Source organism: Talpa occidentalis, unplaced genomic scaffold (genome assembly GCF_014898055.3).
Source record: "Talpa occidentalis isolate TD23 unplaced genomic scaffold, MPIMG_talOcc4v2.1 talOcc4.16, whole genome shotgun sequence".
Classification (NCBI taxonomy): domain Eukaryota; kingdom Metazoa; phylum Chordata; class Mammalia; order Eulipotyphla; family Talpidae; genus Talpa; species Talpa occidentalis.
Window position 1 is genome coordinate 81,726,382 of NW_023601653.1, and position 16,934 is coordinate 81,743,315.

The 16,934-nt window shown below is 42.5% G+C and overlaps 1 protein-coding gene across 8 annotated transcripts in view; it reads left to right on the forward strand.

Annotated features, from left to right (window-relative positions):
- RBMS2 (RNA binding motif single stranded interacting protein 2) overlaps positions 1-16,934 on the forward strand; it is a 41,020-nt gene that overhangs the window by 2,930 nt on the left and 21,156 nt on the right. For 3 of the 8 annotated variants that reach the window (XM_037515013.2, XM_037515014.2, XM_037515018.2), the window contains exons 1-2: positions 5,707-5,905; positions 14,466-14,632. In XM_037515013.2, coding sequence (XP_037370910.1) covers positions 5,843-5,905; positions 14,466-14,632 — 230 coding nt within the window. In that variant the 5' untranslated portion in view covers positions 5,707-5,842. Of the gene's footprint in view, positions 1-4,533; positions 4,886-5,012; positions 5,080-5,703; positions 5,906-14,465; positions 14,633-16,934 lie in introns of those variants that run through there. The other 5 variants (XM_037515015.2, XM_037515017.2, XM_037515016.2 and 2 more) reach the window with 5 other exon arrangements.

The window sequence follows — 16,934 nt, forward strand, 5'->3', positions numbered from 1 at the left end:
ATTCTCTCACCCTTCTGAGCCTCTGACCTGTACCCCAGTTCTTATATAAATGAATAAATCTTAAAAAAAATATTGGGGGCCTCCCCTGGTGGCACAGCAGTTGAGCTGGGCTGCGAAGCTGCAGTTTGATCCCCGGGGCCACTGGCGAGGGTCCCACATGGCACAACTGCCGCAACTGCCGCCCGTGTCCACTGCTCCCCTCAGCAGTGTATTTCGTCACTCTGCCTGTTCTGTTCCCCGCTTTGGTGAATTCTCTCACCCTCCCGCGGTTCTGACTGTGCCCAGTGCTTGTATGAATAAATAAGTCTTTAAAAAAAAAAAAAGACCTTTAAAAAAAATATATATATAGGGTATACCTATAAACAAATTTTATGCTGTTTTCCTGGTATCAGTAGTTGCTAAAGGACGCACCACCTATTTTACCCAGGAGGTGGTGGTGTTCTCTTAATATTCATTGAGAATTCATTTGGAGAGGAAGTGAAAATTCCTTCCCCCCCACCCAAAGATTTATTTATTTATACATATAAGCACTGGGTACAGTCAGAAGTGTGGGAGGATGAGAGAATTCACCAGAGCCAGAGCGGGGAGCAGAACAGGCAGACTGACGAAATACACTGCTGAGGGGAGCAGTGGGTGCTACAGGAGAGGTCTGCTGCGCCATGTGGAATTCTTGCCAGCAGGCAGGCAGGCAGGCTGGGATCGAACCTGTGCTGCAGAGGCTGCAGACAGTTTCACAGTGCGGTGCTCAACTGCCTGCACCACCAGGGAGGCCCTATTCCTACTTTCTAATGAGTTAGGACAAGGAGTTGACAAGACAACATCAAACTTTCCTAATTTGTAGTTTTATTTTATTTTTTTTTACTGTGTGTGTTTTTTTAAGATTTTATTTAATTATTTATACAAGCACTGGGTACAGTCAGAAGCACAGGAGGGTGAGAGAATTCACCAGAGCCAGAGCGGAGAGCAGAAGCAGAACGGGCAGACTGACAAAGTACACTGCTGAGGGGAGCAGGGTAGCAGCAGGCGGCAGGAGAAGTCTGCGCGCCATGTGGGACCCTCACCGGGCAGGCTGGGATCGAACCGGCGCTGCGGAGGCTGCGGGCAGCTTCGCAACCCAGCGTTCAACCGCTGCGCCACCAGGGAGGCCCATCTAATTTGTAGTTTTAGACCAATTTTATCATTCTATCCTACATCGGAGGGGATAGGGCTAAGTTTTTCTTTGTCATTTGATGTACCATCTTAAGATTTCCTTCCTAAGGAAGCTGATGTGTTGAACTCTTATTTTTACTTCTAAGACATTACCTCATTTCTTTACCATGAAATAAATTCAACTTTTTAAAATTCTCTTTTCATTACTTTGTCTGATGGGCACAAAAATTTTAATCAGTGGGAGGAAAGAGCCACAGAGAATATTAATAGCTGGGGAAAAAAGAAAAATTCTTGGCCCTACTCTACCTGGTTCAGATCTATGAACAGTAGTTAGAGCTCCACTACCAAACTGGTCCTCTTTTACTGTTTTTAGACACATGTACCGCATCTGTCTGTATCCAGTGAATGGCTGGCATTCATCACATCTGCAGGTAACACTTTTTTTTAGTTCTCCACCCTGATATGGAAGGGCTAGTAGTGATGTGCAAGCATCTTTCAATATACAGATCACAGTTCAACTAGCTCATATTCATTTATCTGAGACACTTATTTAAGTGTTGTTTTTCTGGAGAAATCACAAATGAGTCTATATCGAATCAGAGTTATAAATGTCTTTCTTTAAGAGACATTCAAAATAGATCTTATTTTTCTTTCTCAAATGGTGCTGGGTCTATGAGAACCAAGAATTTGAGAGGTACTTACTAAATCTAGAAAAACAGGCCAGATAAAGGGCAAAGCAGATAGGAGGGGACAAAGTAAATACACTGAAAGGACCTGGATTCTTCCTCTTCTCAGGTAATGCCTGGATCTAACCATTGGACTTCATTACTTTCTCCACCTCTTCCGCAAAATTCCGTAACTTCCTTTAAAAATGTCCTTACCAGGGGCCTCCCCCGTGGCGCAGCGGTTGAGCACTGGGTTGCGAAGCTGCCCACAGCCTCTGCTGTGCCGGTTCGATCCCCGGCTGCTCCCCGGCCACCTGAGGAGGGTCCCACATGGCGCGCAGACTTCTCCTGCCGCCCGCTGCTCCCCTCAGCAGTGTACTTCGGTCCTTCTGCCTGCTCTGCTCCCTGCTCTGGCTCTGGTGAATTCTCTCACCCTCCTGCGCTTCTGACTGTACCCAGAGCTTGTATAAATAAATAATAAATAAATAAATAAATAATAAATAAATAAATCTTTAAAAAAAAAAAAAAAAAAAATGTCCTTACCAGACTGAAGGCTGCAGTTTCTAGTCTTGTAGTGTTCTGTGAAATAATTCACCTTTGGCATCATATCACAAATCTGGATCAATTTAATTTTGTGGCTCCAAACTTACAGAAAGACCCAAAAAACCTAAGTTTTCGTATTAATTCATTTAAAGTGAAATTTATTTAGGTATTTAACGTTTTATCTCCCTTTTATCTGATATTGTCTACTTGTAGAGAAGAGAAATGATGTTAAGTCTTAGAATACATGAAAATCCTACTTTTCTTTGAGATCTATTTCTAAGAGTAGAGTACCCTAGAGAAATGGAAATTGGAGTGTCTTATACTGCTGTGCTTTGATTGTGTATTACTTTTTTCTAGAGATAAGAGATGTTCCATAAATTTCTAGGAAGTTGAAAGTTAGAAAAAAAATTCCAAATATTGTTTGCTTATGCAAAATAGAGAAAATAAGAAATTGGATTGGGTGATTCAGAAACTTTTCATTCACTGTGTAGTTTAGCCTGACTAGTCCTAGTATAATCTTTTGAATGTAAATGAGATATTAATTCTTGGAAATGTTCACTTCAGATCATCAAATCTAGGTTCTGTAAACCCAGAGCCACACTTGCTGGGAGAGAATAGGGTAATGGAGTTAACATACATTGAATGTTTACCCACTGCCAGGTACCTTCCTAAGGGTTTTGTATGCATTGCCTTATTTTCTTTCACTACAAATTTAGGAAGTAGATACTATTTATTTATTCTGTTTTGCAGATTAGAAAAGGCTCAGATACATGTGGTAATTCTTTTTTTTTTAAAGATTTATTTATGCATACAAGAACTGGGGTATGGGGGCGGGGGGAGGTGAGAGGATTCACCAGAGACAGTGGGGAACAGAACAGGCAGCTTAACTGAAATACATTGCTGAGGGGAGCAGTGGGTGAGTCAGGAGAGGTCTGCTGGGCCCTGTGGGATCGAACTCCTGCTGCAGAAGCTGTGGGTAGCTTCGTAGATTGTGTCTCCTTGCGCCACCAGGGAGGACCCAGTGTTCTTCAACTTCTCAGTGATGGGATTGAAACAAAACTTAGATTTGATTTCCAAAGGCTAATGAAGTAGGTATTATTTCCATTTTTTAAATGATTCTAAAGTCAGATAAATGGTAACTGACCTAAACTACATAAATATTAACTAACAATGTCAGAATTTGAATTCCTATCTGGTTCTCTCTAAAGCAATGGTTTTAACTATTTTATTTTATTTTATTTTAATTTTATAGAGGCATATTTATTTATTTATTTAATTGTTTGTTTTGTTTATACATGCACTGGGTACAGTCAGAAGCGCGGGAGGGTGAGAGAATTCTCCAGAGCCAGAGCAGGGAGCAGAGCAGGCAGAAGGACTGAAGTACACTGCTGAGGGGAGCAGCGGGCGGCAGGAGAGGTCTGCACGCCATGTGGGACCCTCGGAGCTGCAGAGGCTGCGGGCAGGTTCGCAACCCAGCGCTCAACCGCTGCACCACCGGGGAGGCCCGGTTTTAACTATTTTAAATTCTAAGATATCATTGAGCATCAAGGAATGTAGTAGGGATAGCAACACATTGAGAGTATTTGAATTTTTTTTTTAAAGATTTATTTATTTATTTATACAAGCACTGGGTACAGTCAGAAGCGCGGGAGGGTGAGAGAATTCACCAGAGCCAGAGCGGGGAGCAGAGCAGGCAGAAGGACCGAAGTACACTGCTGAGGGGAGCAGCAGGCAGCAGGAGAGGGGGCCGGGGAGCAGCCGGGAATCCAACCGGGGCTGCCGAGGCTGCGGGCAGCTTCACAACCCAGCGCTCAACCACTGCACCACCAGGGAGGCCCGAATATTTGAATTTTTAAAAAATTCAATTAGGTTGACTTCCATTATAAATTTCATTATAAACCAGACCTTAAATATTAAGGTTTTTGTACCACAGTGTTAGTCTAAAGGTCTAAATGGCCAGGGTAGCTTGGCATATAATGAATGAGAATCTCTGAGGGCAGAAAAGGGACTTAAAAACATACGGTATCACTGAGAAATGCCTCTACTGATTTATTTACTGAATTTGGTTCCTGTGCTTCCAGTCTCAGTTGAATTCCCACAGCGAGGCTGTTGCCACCCTTCCTGTGTCCCTTGAGCTCAGCAGGCACTTCCTGTTCTATTGGAAATGAAAGTTAGAGTTGGGGGTGTGGCATGTTTGTGTTTTTACTCTGAAGAATGTTAATAGTCTCTGTCCCCTTATGTAGCAAAAAACGCGACAGGAAAACTAGAATACAGACCAGACTTCTTTTAAGGGTGAGTTTGGCTTAGTGTAGTAGCAAAGCAGAAAGGGTTAATCCATGTCTTAAGAGAATATAGAAGACAGCAGCAAGGTGGCTTCAGGAAGGGATTCGAAGGCTTTCTTTCTACCTCCCTGTTCCACTTGGATTGATAGGAGTTACTGGGTTATCGTTCTTATGTTTGCTTTTCTACGAATTTCTTTTCTTTGTTAAAGACGACTTTCATGGGATATTTCTTTGAAACTATTAGAGGTGAGTGTTGTTGCAACTGTGCTTAAGTTCTTGACTCTTAAGTTTATGTTTTTCTTTCCTAAGAATTTTATAGTTTTTTTCTCAGTGAAGCATATGCTTTTTAAATGGTTTCTTTTCCCCTCTACAGCTCAGAGACAACTTCAGCAGCTATCTCAACTCTGTGAACTTCAATTTAGGCATAAATTCCACGTTTGGTGAGTAACTAATTGTTTCAACTTCATGAACTTTGAAGATTCGGAAATAGGGGGATAAAGAATCAAATGAGAAAATAAGATAGCTACAATTATTGAAGAAACCACCAGGCAATTATATTTTAATACGGCTGGAAACAAAACAACTAAGAAGCCCCAAGTTTCAGGACATTATCAGGTTGGGTAATTCCTCTTAGGAATGAGGTCAAACCTGGAGGAATCTGAAAAGGAGTGAGAAGCATCCGCCCATCAGCTTGACCCAAGGAAAATGGAACTATGCGAGGATCTGAATCTAGTTATTTCTCACACTCTGGTTTGTCTTGCTCTTCAGTGAGCTGTTACGTTTGTTCTTTCTCCACGCTTTGTGGTCGGTGTCAGTGTCACGTGGGGAGTCCTAAGCTCATCTCACATACTCTTTCCAGTGTGCTTCTCTTAACATGTTTTCCAGGGCGGTTTCTCATGACCTCTTTACATCAAGCATAAATCTTCTTATGGCTGGGTGTGTGTGTGTGTGTGTGTGTGTGTGTGTGTGTGTGTGTGTGTGTGTGTGTGTGTGTGTGTGTGTGTGTGTGTGTAACATCTTGGGCATTAGGACCCAGTGGAAGTACCTCAGTCAGACTCTGGGTTGACTTCTCTCAGTGACGCAAACAGCAGCCCCAGCTCCTTCTCCACCTACCCCCTTTCCTTTTGCTCCTTTCTCCCTTCCTCCCCACCCCTTCCCCTTCCCTCTCTCTCTTCTCTCTCAGCTCCCTAACTTTAAAGAAAAATGCTGCTATCAGTGACTTCCAGGCCTGGGATTTCGACTTTTGGCTATAACCAGAACAAGAAGGTAGGGAAAAGTGTGTTTTTAGAAGCCAGTTACTTCCTTTTCTGGGGATCTGGGAGTACCCTTGGCTTTACCATTCTTCTTAAGAGGGACTTGGATTCCTCTTTAGCTCAGCACCTCTCCCTTTTCTACCACTTCTTTCTGCAGCTTTTCTCACCTGGCTTTGAAGTTACAAGAATTTATAGTCCAGGTATGCTATGCCTGAGAAGGCAGGGGAATTAAAAACAAACCAAACTTACAAGTTTATATCTTTGTGAAGTTAGTTTTACTTCCTGCTGATATGTCCAGTCTCCACAGGGATAATATATCGCCTTAAACTATAACCCTCAGCCTACCCCCTCCCAGGTTATTTTATCTTTTTTTATTAATATCCCCCACCCCATCATTCCTCCCACCTGCGCAACCATCATTATCAGATAGCAGAAATATAGCCAGTGAAATCACAACAAACTCAAGAACTGGGTACACTCTTCTGGATTAGAGAGAGACCCTCCAGCACCTGGCCCATAGTGACGGAGTTTAAAGAGATGATATGCCTTGAAATTAGGCTGAAAACTGTGATTGGGTTCTGCTTCTGTGCCAGAGTTCGGAGCTCTACAGACACCAGGCTCTGCAGGACTCTTTATGATTAACCCAGCCTAGGCTGCTGGAGAGCTGTGCTGTGCTTGCGTGCTTGGGCATTCTGGGAGCGCTGGATGGCCATGGCACAGTCTGCCACGTAATATCTTGAGACAATTTCTTGGATTTCAGGGTACATAGGAGGAACTTATTACTGTAGCTGAAAGAACTTTTACTCCTTCTCTTGGTGGTATTATGACTGTCCTTTAAGTAATAAAAAAAAAAAAGTGCCATAAACATTTAGGGATCTTTTGCTTATCTGATGGAGTGTTGGGTCGTAGGGTGCTTCTTTATCTTATACCTGAAGAGACTAATACAGGCAGATTTAAACAAAGTGTCTAATCAAGGCAGTGGGTAAATGTTTAGACACCCCCTCCCAAATAAATAAATGTTTAGACCCAAAATGGTTAGTTTATTGGTGTTAGTTCACATGGCATTCATTCTGTTTATCTTCTTAAGAAATATCCATCTAGAGCCTCCCTGGTAGCGCAAGGGCTTAAGACACAATCTATGAAGCAATCCGCAGCCACTGCAGCACGAGTTTGATCCCCGGCCTGCCAGGGAGCTACTCACATGGCGTAGCAGACCTCTCCTGACTTGCCAGCTGCTCCCCTCACCAGTGTATTTCAGTATTCCGCCTGTTCTGTTCTCCACTCTGTCTCTGGTGAATCCTTTCACCTACCCCCTACCCCACACCTCTGGTCTGTACCCCAGTTCTTGTATACATAAATAAATCTTTAAAAAACAAAGCAATATTCATCTATACATATTTGTTGGTTATCAGTATGTACATACATACATATATATGATTGTGATAGAGGGATATTTCATATATCTTTATTCTTCTCAAATCTTACATAGTACTTTATGAAACTTTCCTTCCTAATTTTTTTCTCTCAGGTTACTGAGGTACATTAAAATAAGTAAAATGAATTCCAGAAATTAATTTTTTAACAAAAAATAAATCTTTTCCTATTTGAGATTTCACATATTATCTAAAACCTACCCTTTTCTTAGCTCTCTAGTCCCTTTCCCCCTTGTAGTATAGGGAAACATTTAACCAGCTCCTAATCTACAATGTAATAGGGGGCAAAAGTTTGGTTATGGATTTGGAGTCAAATTTCTTATCTCTGCCTGGTAATTAGTAAGGTTTGAGAAGCAATTCAGGCAATATTGGTGGAATGGGTGTGTATGTGTGAGAGGTGTGTGATTATTAACATATGTGCCAAGAATTCCTTGGGTTCTTACAGGTCAGTGTTATGACGACATCATTGTGTGACTGTGTATGTGATTCCTTATATAAGTATATAGATTTGTGAAAATTTGTTGGTTTTTTTTTTAAGATTTATTTATTTATTTATACAAGCACTGGGTACAGTCAGAAGCGCAGGAGGGTGAGAGAATTCACCAGAGCCAGAGCGGGGAGCAGAACAGGCAGACTGGCGAAATACAATGCTGAGGGGAGCAGCAGGTAGCAGGAGAGGTCTGCGTGCCTTGTGGAACCCTCGCCAGCCGGCCGGGGATCGAACCAGTGCTGCAGAGGCTGTGGGCAGCTTTGCAGCCCAGCGCTCAACCACTACACCACCAGGGGAGGCCCAAAATTCGGTATATTTAAAATAAAGTGTTACCATGTTTCTCTTTTATCTTGTCATGTAGAACTTAATTTCTCAAAGTATAAGTATCTGCTGATTAAGTGGGGAATTTTGTTTTTTTTTTTTTTTTTTTTAGAAATTTATTTTATTTATTTAATAGAGGCATGTTTTATTATTTATTTATTTGTTTGGTTTTTTTTTGTTTATACATGCACTGGGTACAGTCAGAAGTGCAGGAGGGTGAGAGAATTCACCAGAGCCAGAGCGGGGAGCAGAGCAGGCAGAAGGACCGAAGTACACTGCTGAGGGGAGCAGCGGGCGGCAGGAGAGGTCTGCGCGCCATGCGGGACCCTCCTCCGGTGGCCGGGGAGCAGCCGGGGATCAAACTGGCGCCGCAGAGGCTGCGGGCAGCTTCGCAACCCAGCGCTCAATCGCTGCGCCACCGGGGAGGCCCTAAGTGGGGAATTTTGTATCATGATTTGCTGTTGTCACCACCTCTAGAGTTTGTAATAAAAATAATTGCCAGTAAATTTGAAATAATACTGGAACAGTGCAAAAGACTCTTAAAAGAGTGCTCAACAAGGCTCAAACAGTGTCCAATGAGTGCTGCGGGACACTGCCTGAGGTAGAGGACAGGTCACTGTCAGTGGGTTCTCACCCAAGCATACAACTGCAGTAACAGTTTATTTAGCAAACAAGAGATTGGGAAAAGGGAAGAGTTTTTGAAGCCACAAATGGTTGACTGTCTCACCCCAGGTAGTGTACACAGTGTCTAGAAGTCCCAAATAAAGACTGCTCGTGGAGGATGAGGTAACAAATGCAGCAGTCCGCAGCAGCAGTCTGAGGGCTGGACTGGAAGCCAAACCAGACAGTGACAGACTCAACAGCACCAAAAGGTGGTACTGGAGAACCAGAGGTTATGCTCAGCATAATCTGAAGCTGTTAGAAATACTGGGCTGAGCACCCCACGGTGCTCCTTGCAGGTGATGTCAGAGGCAGGGCCAGACGCAGGTGCACACCTCTGTGGAGGTGTGGAGGCCTAGAAGTCTATGAGTCTGTGAAGGTCTTGGGACTCCCAGAGGTCCACTGCTCGATGAGTCTCTCATCAGAGGCTCGGTGCAGAATCCTTCATTGAAGGTGGTCTGATAAATGCTGCCTCTTCAAAGGCCAGCAGCAGAATGGATCCTTCTCTTTTGGAGGCTGGGAGCAGAATGAATCAAGCTGGCTTTTGCTCTGCCTTTAGTCCCTTCAGGGTGTCCCACCCTACAAGGCTGATTGGACCATTTTCAGTCTTAAGCATCTGATTGGACCATTTAGCACCAACCAACTCATTTTTCATTTTTCAATCCAAATAAGTAACAAAATGAGTTTGAACCTGATCGGTCAATTTATTTTTATTTATTTATTTATTTATTTAAAGATTTATTTATTTATTTATTTTTTATAGAGGCATGTTTTTTTTTTAATTTATTTGTTTGTTTGTTTTTTTTTGTTTGTTTGTTTATACATGCACTGGGTACAGTCAGAAGTGCAGGAGGGTGAGAGAATTCACCAGAGCCAGAGCAGGGAGCAGAGCAGGCAAACTGAAGTACACTGCTGAGGGGAGCAGCGGGCGGCAGGAGAGGTCTGCGCGCCATGTGGGACCCTCCTCCGGTGGCCAGGGAGCAGCCGGGGATTGAACCGGCGCTGCAGAGGCTGCGGGCAGCTTCACAACCCAGCGCTCAACCGCTGCGCCACCGGGGAGGCCCCTGATCGGTCAATTTAAATGGTCCTGATTGGACCATTTGTGAATCCTAGTGCTGGATATGGAAGGGGGAAAAGCCCAGTCCTGCCTGTACTCAGGTCAAGGCAGGCTGGTGGGCCTGTTGGCGCTAGGAAACCATGGCCAGAACCATCCTTTCTGGGGCTGGAGGAGGGGGACAGTCCACAGGAGGTGGGCTGAGGATGCTGCCTCAGCCCCCAAAAAATTCTTTCCCTGCGGCCTGGGAGGGGGCGGGTTGGGGGGGCCGGTAACAAGTTTAGTTGAGTTATTTATACCACTACTGTTGTGACTTGCTTGTTTGAAAGTGTATTAATTTTTTTTTACCTGACTTTAAATAGGGTTATTTTATTTTGAAACATATCTTTATACATTACCATCAAGGAAGTTGTTTCCTTAGTGAACAACTACCTAATGCCCAGTAAAGGCAGATTCTTTCCCAGGTTGTAGTTTTGAATATCCATTCCCTTCTTTTGAATTAAGGTAGTCCTAGAAGGAGGACCATGTGACTTTCATAGAGAGAAACCACAAAATAATGTGGAAAAATTTTTAAAAATTCATTTTAGTGGCCTTCAGTTTTCTTTGTTATTAAAAAAAGACTGAAGGGCCTCCCTGGTGACCCAGGCAGTTGAGCACCGCACTGTGAAGCTGTTGGCAGCCTCTGCAGAGCGGGTTCCATCCCTGCCGGCTGGCGAGAATCCCACATGGCGCAGCAGACCTCTCCTGCCTGCTCCCCTCAGCAGTGTATTTTGGTCCGTCTGCCTGTTCTGTTCCCCACTCTGTCTCTGGTGGATCCTCTCACCCTCCCGCGCATCTGGCCTGTACCCCGGTTCTTGTATAAATAAATAAATCTTAAAAAAAAAAAAAGACTGAAGTAAAAAGATCAGAGTTATCAGGCCTCAACACTGTTTTGTCAATTGTCAGTGTTTGAAAGAGTGGAGAGATTTGAGTGTAGGTGAGTTTTGAGTGTAGTTGAGATTCCTCAGTGGAGAGATTTGAGTGTAGATGAGATTGAAAGAGGAAATGTTTGGGACTAAAGGAATTTCAGACTTGTAAAGCACCTAAGGATGCCTTCCCTGAGCTCATCTTCCTGGCATGTGTTGTTACAGTTTAACTTCTCAGAGTCTCAACAGCCATTTCCTTTGGGAAAAAAGGCAAAGGGACTGTGCCTTACTTGGGATGATTTGCCTCCCCTGACCTATTTTGCATAAAACCAATTTCCTCTTGATTTTAACATATTGAAGACCAGTGATGGGTGGAAGGGAATGATGAAGGAATTGGTGGGTATTGCCAAATCTTCACTCTTGAGAAAGTTGATTTGCCTGAGATTTTCAGATTTACTCAGAAAAGAAGTGGGAAGCAATACTGTAATCATGTATAGTATTTTTGTGTGTTTACTACATTTTCACTAGTTTCCATCGAGTCAAATACAGTAGAATAAACTTTTAAGTCTAGCATCTCTTGACTGGGAGCTGCTGTTCAGTTACAAGTAATAAAGTTAACTCATTTGGCTAAAGTTAGTAGTAATTTCTTTCCATTGATTCCATCTTTCCTTTTTTAGCACTATACAATAATTTATGACCTCATTATAAGATTATCTTTTCTACTATAATAAATATCTCACATGGTCTCTTTTTTATTTTATTTTACATATTTTTACATCATTTTTCATTTTTGTACATTGTATGCATTTTCTTTTTTTTTAAATAAATTTTATTTTTATATTCCCCATACAATTGCAACCCCCTTATTTTGACCCCAATCCCTCCCCTCCTTGCCCCCACCTCCCATAGAGTATCTCCGGTTCATAGTTTTTTGTTGATTTTGATTTTCACTTTCTTATAGTTATTCATTTTCCTGGTCCCTTATTTAAGTTTTCTAGATTCCTGCTATGAGTGAGACCATCCGGTATTTTTCTTCTTCTTTCTGGCTTATTTCGCTGAGCATGATCCCTTCCAGCGCCATCCATGGTGCTGCAAATTGCATGTGTTTATGTTTTTTGAATGCTGAGTAATATTCCATCACATGGTCTCTTGCCTGTTTCTCGACCTGCTGTCCCTTAACCCCAAGTCAGTTGGTACCTGCTGCCAGGACAGTCTTCCAATATCCCAGCAGTCTATTGCAGAACATTTCTTGTATAAAAAAACTTTTGATGTTGTATATCACCTGCTAAACGAGGTCCAGATCCCTAGCCCACTACTCATTATTTATCTAGGATTTCCTCATCTTCCTCACCTTCCTACCCCAAAGATTCCATTACATTTACTCTGCCCTAGCTAATCATTCCGTAAACAGGAAAATATAAATAAGAAGCAAGACAAGGGGAAACATAATAAGAGGCCTGTTGGAATTAAAATGCAGATGTACAAACTATAGTATTTTATCCTGGAGAATAGGGACTGAAGAATAATCATTAATTTTGTCAGTATAGGGGGCCTCTCTGGTGGCCTAGGGGTTAAGTCTTAGCACTATCACCCCTACGACCTGTGTTCCATCCCCAGCCAGGGAGCTGACCTACATAGGGCACAGCCTCTCCTTTCTCTCCTACTGCTCCTGTTAGCAGTGTATTTCAGTAGATCTGCCTGTTCTGCTCCCTACTCTATCTCTGGTGAATCCTCTTACTCCCTGCACCTCTGGCCAACACCCCAATCCTTCTACGCAAAAAAATAAGTAAATAAAATCTTTTTTTAAAAAAGCAAAACTGTGATAATGGTTGCACAGCTCTGTGATCTAAATACTATTGAATTTATACCTTAAGTGGGTTAATAAGTGTAAAATTATATCTCAATAAAGTTAAACAATTGATGGGAGCAGAGAAATGAGATAAAAGCTAGAAGATAAGGAAGATGTTGAGAAATTTTTCTTAAAGATGGATGTAAAATGTAAGGAGAATCATGAGGAGTTACTTGATATTTACTTCCATATATATATATTCATATTCCCCCCAATCTATGATCCTTTTGTTGTTGTGTATTTTGTATTTTGATCCTTTTTGTTGTTACCTTTTGGGATGGCCTCTTTGTGAATTTGTTCACTACATCCAAGTTTATGTAACTGTTCCAGCATGCTAGATAGCCCCTGGGGCTCAGGCATGATTGCTACCCTTCAAGAGCTCACAGTCAAAACTGTTCCTTTGAATTAGACTAAAATGTTACTTCTATAAAGTTTCTCTTATCCCTCCACCTCCCAAACCCAAAGGAGGACTTCTGTTTCTGAGCTTCAGTCATATTTTGTATTTCATATTTGGTATTTATAGAATTTTGCATTGTATTGAAATCATCTAGGTGACTGTCTTACTTTCATTATTGGAGTGTAAACCACAGAGTGCTATGCACTGTTACCTGCCTCTATTTTGTTTTTAGTACTGTACCTTGGTCATTCGTTTTTATAATCAGGAAGTGTTAGACTGCCAATTTTGTTACTTTTTCAATATTTTATTTGGGGTATCTTGAGATTCCAAATTAATATTAGGATGGGCTTTAAAAATTTTATATAGGGCCTCCCCGGTGGCGCAGCGGTTGAGCGCTGGGTTGCGAAGGTGCCCGCAGCCTCTGCAGCGCCGGTTCGATCCCCAGCTGCTCCCCAGCCACCGGAGGAGGGTTCCACATGGCGCGCAGACCTCTCCTGCCGCCCGCTGCTTCCCTCGGCAGTGTACTTCGGTCCTTCTGCCTGCTCTGCTCCCCGCTCTGGCTCTGGTGAATTCTCTCACCCTCCTGCGCTTCTGACTGTACCCAGTGCTTGTATAAATAAATAAATAAATCTTAAAAAAAAAAATTCCATGGGGGCCTCCCCGGTGGCGCAGCGGTTGAGCGCTGGGTTGCGAGGCTGCCCGCGGCCTCTGCGGAGTCGGTTCGATCCCCGGCTGCTCCCCGGCCACCAGAGGAGGGTCCCACATGGCACGCAGACCTCTCCTGCCGCCCGCTGCTCCCCTCAGCAGTGTACTTCGGTCCTTCTGCCTGCTCTGCTCCCCGCTCTGACTCTGGTGAATTCTTTCACCCTCCCGCGCTTCTGACTGTACCCAGTGCATGTATAAACAAAACAAACAAACAAACCAGCAAACAAATAAATAAAGCATGCCTCTATTAAAAAAAAAAATAAAAAAAATAAAAAAAAAATTCCATGATAATAAAAGATAGATAGAACAGTTATATGTATTTTTTATTCCATGGCAGAGAGGAATTCCTTCATTTATTTTTTAAAACTCTCCTATTGAGGGGCCTCCCCAGTGGCGCAGCGGTTGAGCGCTGGGTTGCAAAGCTGCCCACAGCCTCTGCAGCGCTGGTTCAATCCCTGGCCGCCAGGCGAGGGTCCCACATGGCATGCAGACCTCTCCTGCCGCCCGCTGCTCCCTTCAGCAGTGTACTTCATCAATCTGCCTGCTCTGCTCTCCCCTCTGGCTCTGGTGAATTCTCTCACCCTCCCGTGCTTCTGACTGTACCCAGTGCTTGTATAAATAAATAAATAAATCTTTATTCATTGATGTCTTTGCTGCTAAAGTTTGGAATAATTTTTTCCTAGAGGCCAACATTTTTCTCAGTCTTCAATATTTATATGTATAATCTCTCTGATCTTTTGTTTCTCATGTCTTCTGCAGACATATGTGCCACTGACTCAACAGATGGCACCACCTAGTCCAAACAGCAGTACCCCTAACAGCAGCAGTGGGAGCAATGGAAGTGACCAGCTGAGCAAAACCAACCTCTACATCCGGGGATTACAACCAGGCACTACTGACCAGGACCTTGTCAAGTTGTGTCAGTCGTAAGTTGGGATACACGTGGGTAAGCTTCCAGGGACAGTATAAGTTTGGTAATACTGACTTCATGCCAGATACTCTTATCCTGAAATGCAATGTTGTTTTGCTTCTGCCCAATAGTCACAATGTTTCTCAGCAAATTTCTTAAATAAATAATGCATGCTACTGTTACATAAAACCTTTATGGGATGCACTGAGGGTAGCCAGGGTAGGACTGGCCTTTGAAGCCCAGTATAGGAGGCCCCTGATACCTGAAAGTTGAACATTCCTATTTGGTAGGATTCATAGGTTATTTTTTGGGCCTGGGAACACTAAAAAAGTTTTTCCGTATAAAATTGGTGGTAAAAATAAGTTGAACAAATAAGATCATTCAACTTTCGCGTGGGGAAAACGTTCATATAACTTTGTTTCTAGCATCCACCTAAGGCTAATGTAAGGGTCTTAGTGGAAAGATTTCTGTCCTTACACATTGAATAAAAATGTTCAGTATCTTTAAAGATACTGATTAAAAGGCAGTGACGGCTGATAGCATGGGTAGGAGAATGTGGCATTAGCCAATTGAGTTGTACCCTTAGGACAGTTTCTGCTGCTAGAGATATTTCCAGTGAACCAGAGTTGCCCTCAAATTAGTGGCTAAAGAACAAATAAAGTAGAGAAAGAGGCTGTCCCTCTGCATCTACCCCCTAAAGATCTTGGGGTTCTTTAGACTTAGGGTACATTTGAGTCACCAAGTGGAGAAAAGTACCATGGAAATTAGCCCAGTTAGGATTGTTGGAAAACTGCAAACATGTGGAGATGCCAGCTTAATTCCATTTAGCAGAAAAAATATGTTTCAAAAACGTATTTGGGGGAATGATTAGAGGAAGGAGTCTGAAGGGGGGAGGTGGGGATGGGCACATTAATGAGCAGGGGACAAAGTTGAGTTTGGGTAATTGAATGGTAGAAAGATAAAAATAGGAACCTTAGACTGTATAGATTATCTTTTAAAACTTTTTATTGAAATATAACAAGCAGATATAAAAAGCATACAGATCATAAGTGTACTGCCACAGTGTATGTACATTTACTTTTCACAAAATAAATGTATCCTTGTAATCAAATCAAGAAATAGAGCATTACTGGCTCTTCAGAAGCCCAACTCTCAGTTCCACCCCCATCAAAAGTATCCACTACTTAGCATCTAAGTAGTAGGTTGGTGTGGCTTGTGTGAGCATCATGTGAGTGTAATCATACAGCATGTAACCTTTCAAGTCTGATTTCTTTTACTCAGTGTTATTCGCAGGTTCATCCACATTGTTGCATAAAATGCAAAACTTTGTTCTTCTGGCTTTATAGAATTCTACCATAGAAATATACCACAGTTCATTTACCCATTTTACTGTTGTTTCCATTTTGTGACTATTGTGACTGTGAAGAGTGCTGCTGTGAACTTGTACTTCTTTGTGCACGTATGTGCATTGTATGTCGTACCTGGGAGTAAAATTGCTGAGTCACTGATAACATTTGTCAATTTCTGTAAATACTACTAAACAATTTTCTGAGGTGGAAAGACTAATTCAAATTAGACTCCTACAGCAGTATAAGTTCTGCCAGTTCCAGATCCTGGAGAGGCAGAACAATACTCCCAAAATGGAGTATGATGTGTCAGAGGTTCTCTGTGAATCCTTCACTCTTCTGAAGTAGTGATTTACTTTATGCAAATCATATGAGTTTTTACGAGCACCATATTGCACAAGCTGAATCTGTGTAAAGCTGGTTCCTTTACCCCAGCTACCTTGCTAGAAATGTATTTAACTTTGGGTATTTAGTTTGAAACTAGTAAAATCGGCAGTGGAGCCTGGGAATTAGAAGAATTATTGGCTTAGGAGGGAAAAGTGTACCTTATTAGTCTAGTTCCTTGATTTCTGCACTCTGTGTTTCTTGTACTAAATATAATATGGTACAAAAATCCTTTCTTACCACAAGACAGAATTCAGTGCTAATTCACTATACTTTTAGGGTTTCATTTTGCCCTTCCCAACACTTGCCTTATCTTTTGCTGTGTCTGGGAATAGTCAGAATCAGTATGTAAGATGGTAGTCAGGAGCCCAAAATGGAACTTTGGAGAAGCAGTAATGAGGCAGGGAAAGAATAGGTGCTAAATGAGTTGCCGTGAAAGGGAGGCCAAGTGGGAGCGACCTTCATAGATGATGTGAGCAGAGTTAAACCTTTCTAGAAAGGGAGTATTCGTGTATAGAACCCTTCCTGCCTTTGTCCCGGTTGTCTCTCTGGGTGGTAGGAGAAATTGCTAGAAACTAAGACCTGGTA